This window comes from Nanorana parkeri, unplaced genomic scaffold (genome assembly GCF_000935625.1).
Source record: "Nanorana parkeri isolate BGI_ZX_2015 unplaced genomic scaffold, ASM93562v1 scaffold83, whole genome shotgun sequence".
Taxonomy (NCBI): domain Eukaryota; kingdom Metazoa; phylum Chordata; class Amphibia; order Anura; family Dicroglossidae; genus Nanorana; species Nanorana parkeri.
The window spans coordinates 1,692,916-1,716,572 of NW_017306351.1; the positions used below are offsets into that span (position 1 = coordinate 1,692,916).

The 23,657-nt window shown below is 39.6% G+C and overlaps 1 protein-coding gene across 1 annotated transcript in view; it reads right to left on the minus strand.

Annotated features, from left to right (window-relative positions):
* The window catches only part of TMPRSS6 (transmembrane protease, serine 6), a 67,654-nt gene that overhangs the window by 39,836 nt on the left and 4,161 nt on the right, over window positions 1-23,657 (minus strand). Inside the window, exons 2-7 of the mRNA XM_018552292.1 lie at window positions 22,409-22,532; window positions 20,812-20,951; window positions 18,305-18,372; window positions 13,362-13,540; window positions 6,705-6,746; window positions 5,726-5,930 (exon numbers count right to left, since the gene is read on the minus strand). Of these exons, the coding sequence (XP_018407794.1) occupies window positions 5,726-5,930; window positions 6,705-6,746; window positions 13,362-13,540; window positions 18,305-18,372; window positions 20,812-20,951; window positions 22,409-22,532 (758 nt within the window). The remainder of the gene's footprint in view (window positions 1-5,725; window positions 5,931-6,704; window positions 6,747-13,361; window positions 13,541-18,304; window positions 18,373-20,811; window positions 20,952-22,408; window positions 22,533-23,657) is intronic.

The following is a 23,657-nucleotide window of genomic DNA, read 5'->3' on the forward strand; positions in this document are numbered from 1 at the left end:
TAATGGGCCGCCCCCGTCCCTTTGGGTGGGGGGGGGGGGGGAGCTGTTAACATTACTGCCACTGACAGTGATCAAGATAGATTTCCCTTCTTCACAGATTTGAAAAAAACCAAAGACTAGTTGTAAGTGGTTTTAATTTCCTGAAACTGTGTGTACAGCTAAAGGTTGTCTATGGATCACGATATAGGATTCAAAAAAGATTTTACAATAGAACCTCATATACCAAACCAGGTCCACAAATATATGGTTTACCCCATAAGAAAACCATGATCAATCTTCAAAGGCATTTTCTTTAGTTACACAGAATACTTTTTGTTTTTATAGAGGTCTCTAAACTATATAAAGATTTATTTTATCTGAATATGTCTGCCAAATAATATTGCTACCTGCAAAAATTACTTTGTAGCTAGACCGTTTCTGAGCAACATAGAAGTTGCTGTGGATATATTTATGCCCTGTGCCAAAACTCTCTAGAGCTCAGAACATGCAACTAGATAGACAGCAAAGGCCTTTTCTATAACCCGATGAGTAGGCTCAGGTGGAGAATCAGCATAGTGTATTCATTAAATAACTCTCCCCATATAATTGGGATTTTATTGGAATATAATGAACCAAACTTGAGCTTTGTTTATCAGTTTTATTGTTTTTTTATTTTATTCTGTTAGCCAGGAAGTATATGAAAAGTTTTATCTCCAAATACTAGATATAAGTGAAGATAACCTTTAGAAGAAAACGGTTGTTTCCCAGCTATAGCATAGCTAACTTTAGCTGTGAATTTTTGGATCATATGTTTCTCTGCCTGCATAGAATTAACCTTTTTTCTTTTTCAATTTTGATTTCTAAAAATTGTAGAGCTAACACAAGCACTTTCATTTCCAACCTCTTATTGAGCCACAGAACATGAAGAATACTACATACCCATCTAGTCTAACATGCTAGTATCGTGTGTGGACACCTGCATATATTTTATTATTGTGGTCTGCTTTACATTTACAATTCTTATGAAGAGCACCTGCACCTTCTGACTAATATTTTCCAGGCCACAATGACACTTAAAAGGTGCTGAGGTACACAACCTTCAATCATTTTGAGAACATTTTCTACACACTCACATTTTTTCCACTACTATTCTTTCTTTCAGGAATTCATTCATGTTCACATATTGCTGCTCTTTCAGTAAATAAAAACCTGTCTATGATGAGGAACACCACACTCTAGATTTTTGATTAGTTTCCTCTAAGAGGAAATTCCCTTCACAAAGAACAGCGTCAGCAAGATAAGAACATTTTGTATAGTTTTTTTAAATCTTTCTCTTCTTTCTCTTCTCTCTTACAGCAGGGCTGCACGTAACCTTTAACGTATAGCTCTCCAGAATTGTGAATTTTTAAGGCATGGCTCGCTATTACATTTGGTACGGCACTTGCATTTACTTAGCAAAATATATTTTATGAACAGGCCTGTCCTTGCACTCACTCCCTAAGGAATTAATCATTCGGTTTAAAAAAAAAAAATTAATCATCCGAGAATAAAAAGTTTTTCCTTTCTGCTAGATGGTTTCCTTTCTATCAAAATGGCTTTTATACTTCCTACCAGCTCAGATTATGAATCAGTATTTTCACATAGAGTACATTAACTATTGTCCCTTATTTCCAAGGAGAACCTAGTAAGAAAAACAAAATGTATTTTCTTCTCTTTAGATACAAATCTTTCCTGCAACCAACAGTGGAACTAGACAACATTAAATGACATGAGATGTACTGGCTCAGCACCACATATATATCTTTCTTGAATGTAACCCAGCAAAAAAGCAAGAAAAGTGGAGGAAAGCTTTAAAATGAAGTTAATACAAGATGTCTGTGAAGGTTCTTTCATCCAGGTCATGGTATATTTGTAAAAAATAAGTCAAGGCAACTGGACTTGCTGTATTTTTCTTGAAGGCGTTTAACTGGTCATCCAACCAGCTTTCTCAATTCAGAATGACTTGTACAAAAAATTATCTGGGACTCTACACCAGCGGGCAGAGAAAATTCCCACCAGAACAGGGGCCAAGACGAAGGAATTCAAACACCTCAGGGGGGCCCTTAAAACTTGCGGTTATCCAGACTGGGCTTTTGTTAAAACAGAAAAAGGAGAGGAAAGAATGCCAAGAGTACCAGTGAGAGTGAAAAGCATGACAAACAGAAGAATTTGGTCATCCCATATGTAGCTGGGGTGTCTGAGAAACTCAGAAGGGTTTTAAAAAAACATCACATCCCTGTCTGCTTTAAACCCAGCAATACACTGAGGCAACAACTGGTTCACCCAAATGACCCAACGCCAAAACACAAGATGAATAACATTGTGTATACAGTCCAGTGCAGTGAGGAGTGCTCAGAATTGTATGTCAGTGAAACAAAACAGCAGCTACACCAGCGTGTGGCACAGCACAGAAGAGCAAAACCCTCTGGTCAGGATTCAGCAGTATACCTACATCTAAAGGAAAAAGGTCACTCCTTTGAACACTGTCAAGTACGCATCCTAGACAGGGAGGAGGACTGGTTTAAAAGAGGTGTGAAAGAGGACATTTATGTAAAAATAGAAAAGCCAAGCTTGAACAGAGGTACCTGTGTCCCTTTGGGGAGATTTCCCTTCACTTCCTGTCCTGTAGACACAAGAGGAAGCAAGGAGGAAATCTCTCCAAAGTAAGGGATATCCTCTCTTAAACAGTCGTCAACACTCTCCTGCAGCCAAATCACCGGGGACATAGTTTCTTGGTAATCCTCTTTAGGTGTCCACCATCCAATTGATAAGGTAAGTAAGAGAGGTGGGATGCTCCACCAGAGCTGTGAGGAATACAATGATGACAACACAGGCTGGCACTTAGAGAATTCAAGAGAGTCAACAATAAAAAACACATTGGAAAACCGAGGTCACCCATTTGACCCCAAAATCCTAGACCATCTTCTTTCCAACACATACAAGAGTGGCAAAATATTGTAATTTTATTAACTAGGCAACCATGCCAAGAGATCTGCAGATGTGAAGTGGAAATTCAGTGAAAATTCTGGTGCTCCCACTATGCTCTATGTGTAACTTCAGAAATACACAGTCAGCAGATTTGAGGGGCCTTAAATTATAGAGTTCCTCATACATGATTTTCAGGTTCATGCACAAGGCTTCCACATCTTTATTACTTCAATCACCATATGGATCATCGGTACATAGACCACAGAAAGACAAAATATGGAGCAGTTGCCCAGCTGATTGGTTGTCATGCACAGCTGCTCCAGATTTTGTCTGCTCCACTTTTGATAGATTCCCCTAAAAGTGTATTACCGCTGAGTAAAATCAACACTTTTTTTTCAATTCCCAAAAATGCTCACATTTAAAAGTGCACCAAGCACTATGACAACAGTATGGGGGTGATTTACTAACCTAAACACACACACACACACCAGGTGTGTGTGATTTTCACACAGCAAAACGTATTTATCAACCAAAAAGTCTCTAAAAGCATATTTCCACTAATGCCATATATGGAAAAATCATGCATATGATGCATATATAATGCTGCTTCACAGTTTAGACAAAAATGGTTAGCTCATGCATTTACATTCCTTGCATTCATCAACGCAAGCAACACAACATAGAGCTAATTTACCCAACATCACCTTGGAATTCCTTCAGGGCTTTGCACAACACACCTGCTGGGTGTGTACACATTACAAAGGTGTTTAGATTCCACCCATAGATCATGCTGGGAGGGAACACACTGCAGAGGTGTATACACGTTCGTGGTGTGTTTATAAGGTTAGTAAATCAACCCCTATGAGTCAAGTGTAGAATCCTGCCTGCCATGATACATCGGTTTCTCCTGACTGTCACCACTGAGTCTGGGGTTCTCTTTTAGAGTGTGTAGTAGCAGTCACATGACTCGATAATTTATTCTGCTCAGTCCCGCCATACTAATTGGGCCTTGCAGCCTCATCAGGGAAATGAGCTGGAGATTTCAACTTGCATTAAAGGAGTTCTAATGGTAAAGCATATACCTGTTATAACATTTGCATTGTAATAGGAATACATAGTTGCAGTTGCAAAGCTTACTTGGAAAAAATCCCTTTTGATTGCTGCCTTCTGTCTGCCCATCACTTTCAACAGCTTCCTTTATTCCCAGTGTGCTTTGCGTCTCTTTCCCTGCTGCTTGATGTGATGCAATCTCAATTTCTCAATACAGACATTCCTCGGTTACCGACTTACCTGCTTTGCGACCACTCGCACTTACGACGGACCGCCGATCGACCTCCGACCTTGCGCGTCAGCGTCAGTGCGACGTGTCGCCTGGCGGAAGTGATGTCCTCCGATTTTCACTGCGGGTCCCGGTAAGTATTTTCATTGCCCGATGTACAGTACACTGTTCGGTAGTGTACATCTGCAACACTATACGGTACTGTACTAATGCAGTACAGTACTGTATAGAGTTCCTCACTTAACAACCAATTCGTTTAACGACCTGGTCGTAGGAACGGAACTCGGTCGTTAAGTGAGGAATACCTGTACTACATGTCTCATCGTGCATTGCTTCCAGCAAGCAATGATAATGTTACATTGTTCAGATGTTAAGTTGTAGTTCAGAAAGCACGTTCTGTGAGCTGTGACACAAGTTAGTGCATATTCACAGGGCTGAGTGGAATTGTGTCAGTGCATTGAGGAATTGCATTCTATCATCAATAAGTAAGTTTACAAACTTCTAGATCGATATGGTTATTAGGAGTGGGCTAGAAATCATGGAAATTCAATATAGAAATACATATTTATTTTTTGTTTTTAACCTTAGATACCCTTTATATATCAGCCAACCTGATTAGCCCTTTGTCCTGCTGTACTCCCACAAGTAGCACTGATGTACTAGGACATATGGAAACAAACAGTTTAACCCCTTTCATGCAAGATGCAGTGTATTATGCAGAGTTTAGGGATCAGGCTGCACCCACATAACATTACTAAGCACTAATAAAAGCATACCAAGCAAAGATAAATTAGTACATATCTTAAATGACAATATTGTATAGCAACCAACAAATTTCAACAGGTATTTTACTTTTTCCCATACCATATATAGAGCAATCTGCCATAGCAACTGAAGAAAATTACAAATATATTACAATTTCCCATATTATATTCATAGAAAGTATATACTGTATATGGGTAATTGTTCAATAACAGTGCAATGATTCTAATACCTTATGAGAATACATTTGTATCTTAAAGATGCAAGTTCACCAAAAGTGGAACCTCTCCACTTTTAATTCTAGTATCTATAGTGGAAAATTCCAAACTAGTAGGTTTCCTGTTATGATAATTCCTGTAATGTAATGAAAAGTGTCTTGAGACCCTTTTTAATGTTAGGCACGTGTTTGCTCATACATGTTTCAGGATCTCATTGTCCCTCCAGTATGTTGAAGTCATCATGGGCATTCCACAAGATAAGTTACAACTACCACACTAGAGGCAAAATAATTCCTAATGTGGGAACATTTTCGTACACAGCCTGAGGTTTTTAAGAAGCAAAGGGCCCAGTAAATTATATTTCAATACAATTGTCCAACTTAATAGTAACTACCAATAGTTTCCACATTTTCATATTAAATTTAGTGAAACCCCCCCCAAAACTGTTTGCATGAGCTGCTATTATTTAATTTATTTTGAGAAAAGCCTGACAGCAGTCATTTGACTATGTGTAACTTACAAGGTGATGATACGATCATCAAGTGGAGCAGGTGTGTCATACATGGCCAATATATCTCTACAATCAGGTCGCATCCATTTGAGCCGCAGTCGCAGTAGGTGCGCCGGAGGGCCTTGCAGATGCCATACACAGGAAGAAGTGGTGTGGTCAGGGCTTGGGAGACGTACTTCTTGCCCAGAATTCACATAGCTGTACCTATAGCAGTCTGCAGAAGAAAGAAGGATGGGGGAAAGTAGTATGAATAAACAAAACGAGAGAAGGGGAGGTGCAACACTTCATATCCTTCACCCTGGGCTCTGCCTAATAACGACCAACTCTAATCATTACAGACTCTTGTTATCAGCCTCTACCAGGTTAGAAATGGTCTGTCACAATCATTGCTCAAAATTGGAGGCATGCTTGTTTATTAGACCACTCATGGGCACCCTTAGGTCTATTTTAAAAATCCTCAGAGATCATAATAATTATTTCCTCATGTTTCCAGATAGTCAAATTAAAGCTTTTCTGTGGTATGCTACCATTAATCTGACCTTACCTCCACATATTAAAAGATGAAAACACATTTTACCAATGTGGAACAACCAGTTTGTTGTTTGCTGCTTCGCAACAAGGGGGAATTCTTAGCTACATGCATCTGTGAACATTGTGTGAATTTTGATCAAAGCAAACAAGCAAAGCATTTCTAAATTAAGACATTTCAATTAAGACAACCAAAAGACTAAAGCCAATGTGAACACAAGAAAAAAGAAGAACCTTAGGTATGCTGAGAAGAAGACACCAAGGTTAGTAACCCAAGAAATGCCCCCAATGATACTGTACTGAAAATAAAAAGTATGAGTATATTAAAAGTAAAAGGTAGATTAACATTGAATTTTTGTACTTTTTTTGTGTTAAGCTTATGTTTCTTTTTAGACAATCAATTTCCAGTTAATTAACTGAAGCATGATTTATAAGAAGCTGATGATGTGGATTGTCCTACCAGTACTAGAAGAAAACATCTGCATGTTCTGTAAGCTGGCCTCTGAAAACACAATTCAAAATAAATTAGAAGAAAAACCTTTAGAATGCTCAGGTACCAGGGACCGAGAAATGGGAACCATATTTAGTAACCTAAAACTGCCAGTCTGATGGCAAGTGTAATCTTTGATACGAGAATGTGTAGTAATCTTTGCTCAGTATACAGCATGTACATCTAGGTACTCTGGTACTCCTCTGCTCCTAGGACAGCACAGACATGCGTTCCTACTGCCTACCACCCAAAGCCCCATCTCCTTTGCACACATATAAGGGGAAACATTGAGCGTCCCAATCCAAGAGAGAAATTTGTAGCAGTCACATAGTTAAGTGTACACAATGGGGTATATTTAAAAAGTAACGAATGTGACATTCACCAAACATTCACTGTAGTGTATCCTTCTGATCTATGTGTTTTGAATAAAAGTGATTGATTCACCTGCAGTGAATATTTGGTGAATTTCACATTCACTGCTTTATAAAGGTGCCCATATATATTAATTCACAACTTCCAACTATCCCAGTTATGGTGAGACACACTCTTTTTTTTAGAACTCGATCATTCTGTCCCTGTTTTCTTTTTTCCTTCTTGGCATAATGTATGAACTTGTACTGTTTCACTTTTAAAACTGTTATATTGCACTATATATTTTATTTAACCTCAGTTTTGCATTTGTTATTTTCAAACATAAGTATTATGGAAAAGTATTGCTAAACAAAGCATCAGCGGGTATAACGGATCTACTTTTGAGTAATCATTGTTCATAGTTTAGGTAACAGGGTGGTGGTAGGAGCATGTCCTCTGTCTTTATATTCTTTCTTCATAACTCTGTGCGAAAACGTATCCCTCTTTCCTATATTGAAAAGTTGGGTGGTATTTTGATCTATATTGCAGCAACACCAATTTTTCTACATAAAGCAAAAAAGAATGAGTAAAAAACTTTAAAAAAACCCAGCAGAAATATGTCTGGAAGATGTTCCATGCAGCATTTGGTGTGTTGGAGAACACTTGCTCCTTTAGAGCAACCTTTCTGAAATCTGTGACTTCCCATCTGCTGTGGAAGTCCCATCATACCAGCCGGATTCTGAATATATGGAAGAGAATATTGACATGGGAGAGCCACATGTTGTAGAAGTGTGCTCTGGAGTGACTGATGTGGCTAACAGATTCAAACATTACATAGAAGCTGCACAAACTTTTCAAATGTACGGCATGCCATCTGCTTCCAGACTCTGATTGACTGCCAGGTGGACAAATTTAGCACAATGTATGAACCTATACTACTGGAACAATGTCCTGCAACTAAGTAAAGTGACAGTAAACTTAAGACTTACATCTTACAAATGCATTCAAGTACTATTAACCCTTTCGCTGCCAAGCCCTCCAAAAATGTTTTGAATTCAGCTGGCCAAGCCATTTTTGCAATTTTTCCCACTGATTTGATTTTCAACTGCTGCGTTGCTAGCGTTTGTAAAAGACCCCCCAAACCATATATTTTCTGAAAGCGCAGGCCCGGTAGAATAAAAAGATGGTGATACTAAATTTGTAGGCCGTGCGATAATTGCGCAAATGTTTCTCAAATTAATATGAAACCGATAAAAATACACAATTCAATTGATAAAACACACTAAAATCAGTATCCGTACACAAAAAAAATAATTTTCTCACTAAATCTGAAAGATAAAACTGTATTGAGTTAATAAATAACAAATATTTGCAAATTTGTAATTACGCCTTTTTGCGAAAAGTAAAAAAAATGAAGGTATGCAAAACTGTAAAAAAGCAACTTATGTTAAAAATGGTTCTTACGCTGTGTTGGTGTTTGTGTTGTGATAAAATGATACAGGCATATATTTAATTGCAACACAAGGTATCACAACGCATGGCACAAAGATTTGCCATGCGCTGCCACAGTTAATTTCATGTTTTTTTTAAAGAAAAAAATAATTGACTGCAATGCGTTCTAACAACGCACTGCAGCCCATGTGCATGGCGTACACCAAGACATGTGTATGTTATGTGGGGGGAGGGAGGGGTTGTGCTTTTTTTAATTATTTTTTTTGTACACATTTTTTTATTTTTTTACATTTTCTATTTATTTTTTAATAATTTTTTATTTTTATTTTTTTACTGTTGGGGGGGCTGCGGCGAAATATCTGGGGTCTAAATAGACCCCTGACATTTCCCTTTTGAAATAGAAAAAGAAATTGAGGACATAAGTCCTCAATTTCTTTTTCTGCAGCCCCAGCACTCAATGAATGAGAAGCCTCAGTACAGAGGCTTCTCATTCATTCACAAACTAATGATAGTAAAAATATTTTACTATCATTAGTTTCTGAATGGGGAGGAGCCTCTGTAGTGAGTGCTAGTCCCCATTCATAAATTCTTGAATGAACAGGCTGTGATGTAGATCACAGCCTGTTCATTCATAACTGGGGACACATAGTACTATGTGTCCCCAGTTATTTACAAACACCGGAGTGATCAGACGATCACTCCGGTGTTTGCTGTAAACAGAGGGATCGTTAAATATCAATGATATTTAACGATCCCTTGCTCGGCCACGCTACAGAGCCGCTGTCATCCAAAAACTGTCAGGATGACAGCGGCTCCGATCACTATGCCGCTCGGCCATCCTGAATTGCGGCCAGCCACCGCTTGCTCCCAGGACCCCCCCGACCCCCCCGCCGGTGATTTTATTACGAATCCCCGCTGCCACAGACCCTACAAGCAGCGGGGATCCATGGAGTCGGCGCGGGGGGCGCCCGGTATTTTTTGTTAATAGCGGTCATCAGCGGCTTGTGAGCCGCTGATGACCGCTATTATTTTGAAGGGGACAGTCTGCTAAACAGTTTTGCTATAAGCTTATGGTCGCTAAATCGACCATGAGCTTATAGCAGAACTGTAAATGCCACCGACGTAAGGCATATTGAGCTGGCCAGCCGGGAACACTTTTGTTCTGCCGTATGCCTTACGTCGGTGGCAGCGAAAAGGGTTAACAAAAATGTATCTTATTTGTGTATCACTCGGCTGTAGATCCTCAAATCATCTTTGAATTGGTGCTGACACTGTCCTTCCTTCTGGAGGGTGACTACTTTTGTTCCCCATGGTCCCTGTGTGTTGCAAACTAGCCACCACTCCAAGTTCACTTTAGTTTACTAATTTGTATTAAGATTGTAGTCCATTACCAGAGCGAGTTTGGAGTGGAGATTACTTTACAACACAGAAACCAATAAAACCTTGCAGGGGTTCTAATCACTCAGAATTCTATTAGAAACTAAAAAAAAAGTTTTGGTTTTAGAGACACTAAACTCAGGCCATGGTCCCTGTGTGTTGCAAACTAGCCACCACTCCAAGCAAGCTTTAGTTTACTATTTTGTATTGAGATTGTAGTCTATCACAGGAGTAGGCTTAGAGTGGTGATTACCTTATAACACCACCGGGACTATGGGGAACAAAAGTAGCTATCCTCCTGAAGGAAGGACAGCGTCAGCATTAGGAATGGTCTCGATATTCAAAAAACAGTTTGACTCGAACATTGCCCAATCTCGGCACAGTGCACTGTAAGAGCCATGATTGGGCAACGTAATGATGACTTTGCCCAATCATGGCTCACTGCTAAGTCTGGTCAGGTGTCGGACAAATGTAAACAGTTGTTTATATTTTGCCCGTATCTGTCAGAATGCCATTCTGCGGCGGGAGTTCGTCACGAGCGGATAAGTCCGCAGGTGTTGGGGTATTTTTTCTTTATTATTTCTATCTGTAAAAAATAAGTCAAAGCAACTGGACTTGCTGTATTTTTCTTGAAGACGTTTCACTGGACATCCAACCAGCTTTCTCAAGACCTTGAGACTTGAGAAAGCTGGTTGGATGACCAGTGAAACGTCTTCAAGAAAAATACAGCAAGACCAGTTGCCTTGACTTATTTTTTACAGATATACCATGACCTGGATGAATGAGAACCTTCACAGATTTATTATTTCTATTTATTTATTTTTATTTTGTCAAGTCGTTGTCGTAGTCGTGGACAACGCTGGACATCGTGATTGACCTTAGGATTATGTCGGTGGATCCATTTTTGTTTTTTTAAAATAAAAGTCTGGTCAAAATCATGTCTTTTGGGTTTTTTCAAATGAAACAATTTTTTTGACAGTGTGGCGTCTTTTTTACAATTTTATTTTACCCCTTTAGTGAATGGGTAGGGGTATAAGTACACCTTACTCATTCACAAAGGGGGGGCGCATCTGGGTTGCCTCTTTATTAAAGGGGTATCCCGATGTGAATAAGCCTGGTAAAGCAGGGAGGGGGGCACTCGTTCGCCCCCCCCCCCTTTCCTGCCCTGCCAGGTCTGTTCTCGGTTAAAGGGTCTGCTTAGAAATTTTAGGGGAGACCTCATGTTTTTCCCCCCATTTTTTGGGGTGGGGTTCCTTCTTAATATTCCTACCAGACCTTAAGTGCCTGGTATGACTTTGAGGGGGAACCTCAAGAGCTTTGTTTTTGTTTTAAATGGGGTCCCTCCTAAAATTCCTACCAGACCTTAAGGGTCTGGTATGACTTTTGGGGGGAACCCCATGCTTTTTTTTCCTTTTCATCTAAATGGGGTCCCTCCTTGCATTCCTACCAGACCTAAAGGGTCTGGTATTGTTTGGGAGCGGGAACTGTATGCTTTTTTCTTTTTCTTTATAAATATCATTTTTGCTGCAGCAGGTTCTATACATTGTACAGATTTGCCACTTTACAGGCAGTTTAAGGGGGGCCCCCAGGCATGATATTTAAAGGATTTTTTCATTTTTATTGTTTCACTTTAAGTAATTTTAAAATCACTGCTCCTTTAAAAACGATATTTTTTAAAAGTGTTTTTTTCCATTGATGCATGTCCCCCAGGGCAGTACCCGAATCCCAATACTCTTTTTATGGCTAATAACTTGCATATAAGCCTTCAAAAAGGGGACATTTGATTTTCAGAGTTCTGGTCCCATAGACTTTCATTTAGTTCGAAGTTCGAGTTCAAACTTTTTCCATGTTCTAAAGCTTGAACTCAAACCAAACTCAGGTGTGTTTGGACCATCACTAGTCAGCATGAATTCAGAGATGATTTTGAAATTGAGTTATCAGATGATGAATAGAGAGGATATTTTTTCCACTGGGCACATGTTCTAATGGTAGTCAAATCTGACTGAATAGTGTGGAAAAATAGTCAAAGATAGATCCTACAGATCATAAATAAATATCTCTTCAAATGCAAACATCTTTTCTACTCACGTGTTGGTCAGTATCATTATACAAAAATGTAGATTAATAGCAGATGGCCCATGGTGAACTACAATTTGTTATTGGACTGCCAAAAAGTGAACTTATGATATCGTATAATAAGATTGTGATGGTCATGTAACATCATCTTGTAGTCAGAGATGCTAATGGGCAAAATGGCTGATAGTGCCCAAGGGCTGGATACACACAAACAGTTGTACGGATATTTTTTTATCCACACTATTCAGTCAGTTTTGACAATATACTGTGCAGTGTAGAATCTTTATTTGTTTATATAGACTGCAATACTTCATGTATTAAACAATTGCAGATTTAATATATATCATCTGTAGGAGGATCAAATTATTATGAGTATATTTATATTTTTATAATGAAGCTGATTACAGTATGGGGGATCTGTGGCCATCCAATGGTGTATAATATTTAATCAGTTCGCTAATAAGAAAAAAAAATACTTTTGCAGAGTAGTATTGAACTGGATATGTACTTGTTATACTGTTATACTCACATTTGTATATGGATATTCCTATTTTTTTGTTGGAATGTTGAGAGCGGTATTGAAAAGTGATTTGTAAGCTTTTGTTTTTTTTGCCATGAAAGCTATAAGTGGTTTAAATCTGTTGTCAATCTGTAAATTTCAGAGGCTTAATGATTTCTACTTATTTGCTTTTTTAGTTTTCTTAGTGGCAAACTTTAGACAAGAACAGACTTTTGCTGACTCCTCAATGGTGGTTGCTGTTACTAGCTCTTACTAGTTTATACAAATATAAGAAATAGTTTGGCGACTATGTACAGGTTAACCTTGCAGAGCTACCACAAACAGAGTCAAATCAGTCAAAAAATACCACACACTTCATTTTTGTATTACATACTGTTCACGTACTCACTTTTGTTGCCAGCGGTTTAGACATTAATTTTGAGGGACAGCAAATGTACACTGATTAACAAGCTGTACACTCAATACTTTACATTTTAGCAAAGTGTAATTTCTTCTGTGTCGTCACATGAAATGATATAATCAAATATTTACAAAAATGTGAGGGGTGTACTCACTTCTGTGAGCTATTGTATATATACATATATATATATATATATATATATATATGACGCCGACAATCAAGGGCCCACCGTCATTCAAGGTAAGTCACTCGAAATACCTTTTTAATGTTAAAATATCAAATCTGTATTAGTGATATATATATATATATATATATATGATCAAAATGTAAAACAAAAAGAGCGCCTCCATCGTGTAAAAACGCTTTAATATATATCTCTGTGAGATACTATATATATATATTTATATTCTGCAAACATAAAGAAAGGAACATATACAATGTGTATACTGACCATATATAAACAGTGAGTATGGTTCCACGTAGTACTGGTCAAAAATGTAGCCTTTTGTGGTGTTAGCCTTGGAGGTCAGAACACGGTTAAGTGCTGTCCTTACAGAGCTTACTGTGACATATTTGTTGTTTGAATTAGGGACGTCCAAGATTACCCAGAAGTAGACTGTTAAGCCCTTTCTAAAGAAAGAAAACATGGATATTGGTGATATCATCAATTTAAATTATATACATGTAAGTAGAAAGAAGAAAGATAAAAAACAGAGCTCCCAGTAATTTCAACTGTTCTGTCTGGATACGTTTGATCTTACTATTGCCATACCCTACCCTGCTTTATCTAAGTTACACTAAGGGCCTGAAAAGCAGGCAGAAATATAGCTTTACTGTGGCCATTTGCGTTACAAATGTGCTTAATCTGAGTAAGTAAAGCCTCATTTCATATCAATGAATGCATTAAAAAAGTGGGTGGGGGAGGATAGCCGAATCACATAATCTGCATATCACCAAACTATCCTGTTTTATGTAGGACACTCCTAAAAATCTAAACATCCTGAGGTCCTGCGAGTCTACTCCATGTCCTGGTGGCGGGGGGCACTCTGTACACTGCGTTGTATGTTATATACTCCTGACTCTTGTGGCCTATAAAGTTTGTCATTTGTTTCATAGTCCTGACCACTGCACTATACAGTATATTGCATGTTATTTAGTCCTGATTGCTGCACTCTGTAAGCTGTGCTGTACGTTACATCCTCCTGACCAAAGTGTTTTTTGTATCACTACTTACTGGTTGCGAAGTTGTTGCCAAGTATACTAATAAACCTGTTTTTTTTTAAGTAGGCTTGTTTTTGTTTTTTTAAAGTAGGCTCAGACAGAAAAAACATACGTACAGAGTATTTTGTAGCTACATGACAGTGGCAAATGTGTGCAGTGTGTACTGTGGGTAGACTCAGACTGTGTTACACCATACACTTTTAAACCATGTCCAACATTCAGCAATCTGTAGACAGACCCATACAGCATGCCATATAACCTTTCTCAGTGTTGTCCCTCTTTTTGAAATTCTAGAGTCGAGAGTTATGGGAGTCTTCCCTGTAGCATTATACATTAATTACACGTATAATTTAGGAGCAGCTCTCCATTATATATGGGCTCCTTGGACTTAATTGATCAATGTATTTTATTGGAGTTTCTGAATTGTCCATCCAATATAGGAAGTTGTATACTTCTTTGCAAGGATGATGTGCCTATCAATCTAAACATCTCAACTTATGGCATAAAACTTAACTTCATTTTATCCACTTGTCATGAAAATAATTTGATTCTTGCATAATGTATTTATCACCCAATGTGCATCCTTCTGTTGGTAGGTGGTCTCCATACATTGCTACATCTATACATAATGGAGGAGATCTGTTTCAATATCTTTGCAGTGGACCCAAATCAAATACGCTATCACATTAATAAATTCTTACTTTTCAACATTGTATTGATCATTCTCTCCTTAACTTGTCCATTGTTACATCGTTACATAGTATTTGAGGTTGAATAAAAACATTAGTCCATTAAGCCCAACCTAAAATGTGTCTCTATACCAGTGTTTTTCAACCTTTTTTTGTGCAAAGGCACACTTTTTTCATGAAAAAAATCACGAGGCACACCACCATTAGAAAATGTTAAAAAAATTTACCTCTGTGCCTATATTGACTATATATAAAGTAATTCTCTTGAATAGGAATCAAATAAACACAAAGAAATTATTTTATAATTACTTTATTATGAAATAATAAAGTATTTTATAATTGTTAATATTTCTGTTCAATCCATGACTTAACTTCACACTTCACACAAATACGTTTTAAATTCAAACTGTAGCACTGACGTAGCCCTGGTTAAAGTAGGGTTCAGTGGGGTCTCACTAATCTTTAATTAAACCCCAAGGAGCCCTGGTGAGACCTTACCAAGCCCTGCTTTAACCAGGGCTCTGTAGGGTCTCACCAGCACCAGGGCTCTTTGGGGGTCTCACTTGGGCACTGTGGGGTCTCACCAGGGCTCCTTGGGGTTTAATTAAAGATTAGTGAGACCCCACTGAACCCTACTTTAACCAGGGCTCTGTAGGGTCTCACCAGCACCAGGGCTCTTTGGGGGTCTCACTTGGGCACTGTGGGGTCTCACCAGGGCTCCTTGGGGTTTAATTAAAGATTAGTGAGACCCCACTGAACCCTACTTTAACCAGGGCTCTGTAGGGTCTCACCAGCACCAGGGCTCTTTGGGGGTCTCACTTGGGCACTGTGGGGTCTCACCAGGGCTCCTTGGGGTTTAATTAAAGATTAGTGAGACCCCACTGAACCCTACTTTAACCAGGGCTCTGTAGGGTCTCACCAGCACCAGGGCTCTTTGGGGGTCTCACTTGGGCACTGTGGGGTCTCACCAGGGCTCCTTGGGGTTTAATTAAAGATTAGTGAGACCCCACTGAACCCTACTTTAACCAGGGCTCTGTAGGGTCTCACCAGCACCAGGGCTCTTTGGGGGTCTCACTTGGGCACTGTGGGGTCTCACCAGGGCTCCTTGGGGTTTAATTAAAGATTAGTGAGACCCCACTGAACCCTACTTTAACCAGGGCTCTGTAGGGTCTCACCAGCACCAGGGCTCTTTGGGGGTCTCACTTGGGCACTGTGGGGTCTCACCAGGGTAGCAGATTTTGCCTTGTACACACATGCGATGACTCACCGGCCTAAGAGTGAGGAGGAGACTTAGCCCAAGTGATTCCGTCAGGTAACGAAGAGAAGGGGGAGGAGTCTGTGACGTCACCAGGCTCCTCCCTCCTTCCCTTCCTTACCCATCACGGACAACTACATCACCCGACTCCTCCCCCCTTCCCTTCGTTAGCCGACAGAGCCACTCGGGGAAGGGGAGAGGAGTCCGGTGACGTCGATGTCCGTGACGTCACCGGATCTCCGACGGAAGACCCGGAAGCCGGCGGAGAGGTGAGTAACTTTGATCGATCAAAATAATTTTGATCGATCAAAGAAATTAACGATTTATTGACGGCACACCAGAAAATATCTCACGGCACACTAGTGTGCCACGGCACAGTGGTTGAAAAACGCTGCTCTATACTAAATATCCTTGGCCTTCATGTAGTTCCTCCCTTCATTTTTCTCCAACATGCTGTATAATAAAAAGATGGTGTCTTCCAATTCTACAAGCTGTGTTTTTGCTTTACCTGAGCCTTAACATTTATCATTTTTCTGCTTTCAGATAAGCAGACAGCTCAGGCAAAACAATGTATCTTCAGTCCTCCTTCCTGAACATCTGATCCCTTAACATTTCACTGCAAAAATGTTATTTCACAGACCAGCAATGACTGCTACAGTGAGTGAATTTTACAGGGTTATTCACAAAATGGTGAAGAGTTTGGAGAAGGCAGGAGACGTGAACAATCAAGACCAAAATAGCTGGACTGGAAAGTGGGCTGAATTGGAGAATCTTTCCAAATCAGCTATTTTCTCCTAAATTGTTCACTTCTCTTGCCTTCTCCAAACTCGTCACCCTTTTGTGAATAACCCTGTTAGAGTTAGAAAGGCCTATTACTGAGAGAATGAGTAGACATGTTGACGACAATAACAAAAGGCTTGCTAATGTGCAATTCATTTGACATCTCCTCATAATTGCTTAGCTATGTGTACAACATATAGTGATAGATAAGAAATCTTTCAACTCTGAATACCATACATATAAAAAAGGAATTTCCTTGTAATACCCCAATGTGCATGTTACATATATTAAAGTGCATGTATAGCCAGGCCGGACTTCAATTTTGGGCACCTGTAGGCACGAATTTAAATCGGTTTAGCCTGAGCCGTCGCCCGTACCTGCTGCAGGACCCTCTGGCTTTCACATATGCAGAGAAGGACCCTGCCGTCGTGTAAGGCTGCCCTAAATGCCTGTACGCATCAGACAGGCATTTTACAAGGCAGCCATATGCAGTGCTGAGGTCCTTCCCCTGCGTTTGCAGAAGCCAGTGGTTCCTGTAGGGCATAGGCGTCACTACAGGGGGGCAAGGGGGGGCAATTGCCCCCCCAAGCTTATTCCTTGCCCCCCCGTGTGCCCCCCCGCTGAGTGCCCTTTAAATCGACCGCTGAGGGGGGGCATGCAAAACTTTGCTATGGGGCCCTGTGATTTCTAGTTACGCCCCTGTTTAGTTATTTTCAGTGGTATGATTTAGTGGTGAAAATTATTAGTGCTCCCCCATTTTGACTGTGGTATCTTATGTGCCCCCCCTATATATTGTTCCTAGAGTCGCCACTGCTGTAGTGGCCGCTGGTCTTGGAGCAGATGGGTGCCTTTTGTGCAGCTATTGGTGGTGTTGCATCTTGAACTATTTAATTCTTAGCAGGGTTTGCACTGAATATTTGTGGCCAATATTTTCTGTTATATAAAGTTTGATGATCACTTTTGTAGTATCTTATTGTATGTATACACTGTCAGTTTCCTTTATATTTACTGTGTTTACATGAATATACTTCTACTATTTATCATTATACATTGTTTACAGTTTTTTATCTTCTGGGACTTTTGTAAATTTTAAACCCAGGCCCACAAGGGTCTACTCATTTCGGATTTGGGGAGATTTTTTTTTGACTGTGAGAGAAGACTAGAGAACTTATGTTATTAAAGTTTTTTTTTTTTTAATGTTAGGTTTTGTTTGGAATTCAAATATTGATAAAGTAAAAAATGATATAGTAATTAGTTATTCGTTATGTCAGGTATTGTGGGGGTAGTTGTGCATCTTTTTTCATTTCTGCTTTCTCTGTTGTAGTTTTTGCTATTTATTAATCTTGCAACAGAATAATCATAAAGGTTTATGGATGTGATGGGTTAGGACACTATGGAACATTTACATTGTTTAGTAAATAAACCTCAATGCCTTTTTGAAAACCTTACCCAAAAGCATAAACTTTGCTTGTATTGTAATAGACAGCCAGCTCAGAGGCCAAGACAAGACCATTAACCTGAAAAAAGAGAGTACTATGTTAAAACAGACAAAACCAGTTATTATGGTAACTGGAATGCAAAAACATCTGGGCTTTCAGACATTCAGCAATCTTTTCAGGAACCCCTAAATAGAAATTGAGCAAATAAGTACCTACTAATCCTCCTCTTCTGAGGGAGAAGGCTCTGGGTAATAGGAAGTACTTTAATTACCATTCTAGTTCAGTGTTCCTCACTTTTCTTCAGTCATGCACCCTTTAAAAATCTGCAAAATCTTAAAGTGACATTAAACCCTCAGATTTTTTAACATAAAACAATAGTGTAATGTGTGCCTTACTGTAATCCATGGTTGTTTCCCTTCTCTTTGCTGCTCTTCCTTTTAAATCTGTATCTGTTCTCATGCTCTGCAGAACTTCTGTTTTGCAGCAGACTGCCTTGTCTCAGGAATGGATACAAGGTGTCTTTGTATAGATTTGTATAGGCTTGAAACCTGAGCCAGCACTACAGGAAGAGGCCCTGAGCTGAAAAGGGAAGTTCTCCCCAAGCATGAGAAGACATGAGGATTTAAAAGGAAGAGCAGCAAAGAGAAGGGAAACAACCATGGATTACAGTAAGGCACACATTACAGTATTGGTTTATGTTAAAAAATCTGAGGGTTTAATGTCACTTTAAGTCAAAATATAAATGCAAAATGATGTGTTGGTCTGGTATTGATTCGAAGGGGAACCCCCATGCAAAAACACACACAAAAAATGCAGGCTACCCTCACACTAGGAGCACACTGTACATTAGAAGCCCATTTACATCAGAGTGCTACCATCACATCAGAAGCCACAACTGCGGCAACATGAAAAGAGAGAATGTGGGAGGCGGAGCAGGCCTGTGCGGAGGCAAACTTCTGTCTTTTTTTAAAACAGATCCCACTCTCCTTGGAATAGCATCATTAATTTTCATTGTGCTGGCAGCTGGCCCCCCTGCACCATAGAAAAGAATGATGCTGTGTGAACATTTTGATACACGCCTGAGGAAGCCAGAAGGCACCCTTAATAAGAAAGGCTGTTCTAAACGCTAAAAAATATATGACAACCCCCCCCCCCCAAAAAACAAATGGTTCCCCCAAAAAACAAATTGTTCATCATGATCAAATGCCTAACAAACTCTAATTTCCCATGCAGTTGAGCGTTGTCAGACAGAAAAGGAATCAGAGAGATCTTCTTCAAATCAGACAGAAAATTCTCAAGGGGGGTACTGACATAATTTAAATCAGACTTTATAAACCCCTCTCCACCGTATCCAAAACTTTAACACGTTTTTCTAAAGCTGGGATGTCCAAGTGAGAAAAGCTTTTCGTAAATGCTTGTGAATGCTGTGCCATTGGTTAGCACTGATAATAAGTTATACTGATGCTTGTTGTTTAGCTGCATTCTAAGTGCCTGATTTGAATGCGTACCCATACTTATCTTCTATTGTTTTAAAAGTATAACATACATGCCCAATGGCCAATCATAAAAATAAATAAATTAGAAGGTCCCATGGTGATGGGGCAGACTCCTCATCCATTGTTTTTAATAAATGCGCTTTGCCAATGGTCACCCTAAGGTAGCCAACCGCTGTGTGTATCCAGTCTCCAGTAATGCCTTTCAGGACCTAGGGGTAATGATGGAAACATACTGAACATTGCAGCATAATTTAGACATAAAAGGTTTATTCACTAGAGCAGTTCAAAATGTAATACTGATGTGCAAAGTCCCATAGCAACCAATACAATTTAAGTTTACATTAGTTAAAGCTGACCTATACTCAAACGTTAACACATCTATAATAATAACAGTGCTTAAATTGATAAATATAAAATGCTAATAGGGCTGAAATACTTACCTTTCCTGGGGAAAATGTTATTCCTTCAGTGCTGGTTACATTCTGAAGGTCTAGGCATTTGGTCATGTATTCTCTGCTATAAGGCAGGATTAGTTGATGACGTGCATGCATACACATAGAAAGTTCTCCGTACATGTGTCCAGCACTGTAGGAAACCTGGAGCAGCATTTTTCCAGGAGAAACAATAATTTTAGCCTTTCTTGTAATTCTGCTTGGCCAGTCCTGTGAGTCATTCACCCATGCCAGACATAGCATAGCTTTTACTGCAATCAAGCAATAAAGACTGGTCCTGATTTGTAATTGAGGATGCTGAAGGCCTGCCCACAATGTGAAGCTTTAGAGAGAGGGGAGGAGCTCCAGGGGTATAACTGCTTTTCTTTTTGTTCTTCCTTGACCAAAACACACTTTTTACCCATGTCTTTCGGAGGAGCCCCACTGCCAGGGTAAAGTTTAATTATTACCCAGAGTTCAGCTTTAAGATATGATTTCTGGTTAGCACTATGGGTTACTGCACTTTGAACTGCACATTGTATAAGCTCAATGCTACCGCACAACATTTTTTAAATAATAAGTTTTAATACCAGTTTTTCCAGATGCGTGGCTTCCTTTTTGAACATGTTGCTCTCAGGGAATGTGAGGTCACGGGTGAGGGAATGACTGATAATGCGCAGATTACAGGCGTAGACTTTATTAGTTCTCAGCTCTGGCTTGAAATCCACCTCTGAAAGACACATTGACACAGATGTGAGAAACAAGGACAATGAGGACGATTCCTTGACAGTACATACATTTTTAACATGACAAATGACACTGGCTGACACTCATTAAAATCTGTAACCTTTTACATACCTACTTACAGCACAAATAGATTTGTTTTAATTCGTAGTTGTCTTTTTATCTGTTTCTTTGTGTCATCAAAGACATTAGCTAATTTATGTTCTGTACTCTCATACTCCACGTCATTGTTGACATTATCCCTATAGAGCTGCATGGTGGACAGAATGTGACAACTATTATGAGCTCCAGCAGCTTATTGAGACTCAGCACTTTCCCCAGAATCGGGCAGCTGATCCATTGGTCCTGAACTGGAACTGCTGAGGGGAAACCTGTTGCACCACAATGCAGAAAGTTTTGTATTCCGGCCCAGTGGCTATTTTGGCAAAGCCTAAAATAAAAGAGGGTTTGAAAAAAAGGGGCTTCCTAGTGTCAAAAAAATATGTTTAAGGAAGGAGAGGGTGTTGTAGCTGCAATAATTGTCTCCACGTGTATCATGGCTCCCGCCATGTCATCAGGAATAACTTACTCCTGACGAAGCTGCAGGAGCCGTGATACATGTGGAGTTTCTTCTACCAACCTGGCTAAATTTGAATGGAGTCCTTTAACACAATGCACATTAACACGTTCCATAAAAGTACAATAATGCAAAGCACCAGAATAGCAAATATGAGAATGGGCCCTTAGAAAGTATTAAATAGGGATGTCCCGATACCGATGCTAGCATCGGAATCGACAGCACACACCTCCACTACACTCCAGCAATAGATTTACAATTCTCCCCTGCTAACATGAATAGGTTAAACCATGATCCATAGTACATAACATGTAGTTGTACTATGGATCATTTAAAGTCACCTGTCCCTTTAAGAAAAAGTATCAGTAATTGGTATCGGCAAGTACATGAGGGGATGTACTTGTACTTGGGCCTGAAAAAGTGGCATCGTGACATCCCTAGTATTAAATTAGGTCCAGTATGTACTTGTACTTGTACTTGGGCCTGAAAAAGTGGCATCGGGACATCCCTAGTATTAAATTAGGTCCAGTGTCTCAGTAACAGCAGTTGAGAGTGAATAGGCTGCCGTATTTTAATACTGAGAAGACTGGTAAACATTTCTGGAATTACTTTTATTGCCTTTTGCTGGCTGGAACAGTGCTTGATACATCTGTTGTACATGTAGGTTGGATGTTACAGTTTTGCACACCCAGCTCAACATATTGGAGAAAGGTGGGGGCAGCTTTGAAAGAGGGGGGTGGGGCATGCCCAATGCAATGGATATGAGCCATTGTCTGTTTCTATTATATCTCCTATAGCAAAGAAAGAGACAAAGAACCTTACACCTTCATATTTGAGGGCCAAAATGGCCTACAAAATTGTCTTAATCCATCACCTATTTTACCTACCTAGAAGGAACCATGTCATTCCTGCTGCTACAATAATAATAACAAGTATCCATAGAGGCGCACATTTCAGCCAGTCTCGGGATGGCCACACACTGCTCACAGGCTCCACCAGAGACTCTACATCCTGAAAGAGGACAAAATGATATAACAGCTCAGCCCCCACAACATACAACAAGCAATGACATGGTGCTAATAATTAATGAATGGAAGCTAACATAAAATAGGAACAGAAGGTATGCATGTAGCATCAAATATATTGTTCATGTTAGACACAGCTGTAGAAGTTTAAATAGAAACACCTTGATGTGCAGCAGACAGGCTGTGGTAAACATGGCTATATTGTACTGATAATTGGGCTTGACCTTTAGTTGTACTTTATGCGTAGCATATTCCCAGAGCGATTTCCACAAGAATGCGCATACTTCCAAATTATGGCAGACTTACCTCCTAGTCTGCTCTTCCAGCTTTGCAAGGTGTGTGCTCCCCCATGTTGTTCCAACACCACAGCTGCCGTCTTCTCTTAGTCGAGTGTCTTCTCTCCTCGACCATTGGGTGGCCATTGACGGTGGTCTGCTCATGTGCACTGGAGTCTCTGGAGCCTGCTCTTACTCCCAGCATCTTATGGGTGCCTGAATTGTACACTGTGTATGCTCTGAAGACAATGTACAATACAAAATATTGCAAGCAGGAAGGGAAAGGTTTTTTATGGCAGAAGAGACATGCAACGTCTCCTCTGTCAGAAAACTTTATCTGCTAACATTTTTTTAATATTAAGTTTGGGTACATTTTAAATAGGTATACTTACCAAAAGTCTGAGCCTACTTGCAGTATATACTGCATGCATACTGTGTTTCGCACATATGATACATATCTTAAACTTGCAAAATACTCCATAATGACAATAATTCTATAATGTGCTACAAGCGACAATCTTACACACATAAACCTGAAGACAAACTGAAAAAGTCACTTAATATGCATTTCTCCTCACAGAACAGGGGCTCTCCCTGACGTGTTTTTGCTCAATGTGAGTGTAAACACCCAACAGCTAAACAGCAACTGAAGTTGTTGCTGACACACACAAAGATAGTCCTAGAAAGGACCGTTGAGTCTATGCACTGTGGGGGGTACACATTAATATGTAGTCCATTACATTGCAATACACAGTAATGTAGCACAATACAGTACAATGAACACAAAGGGGTTGGGGGTTACACACTGTGTAGCCCACCACACTGCCATTCCAATT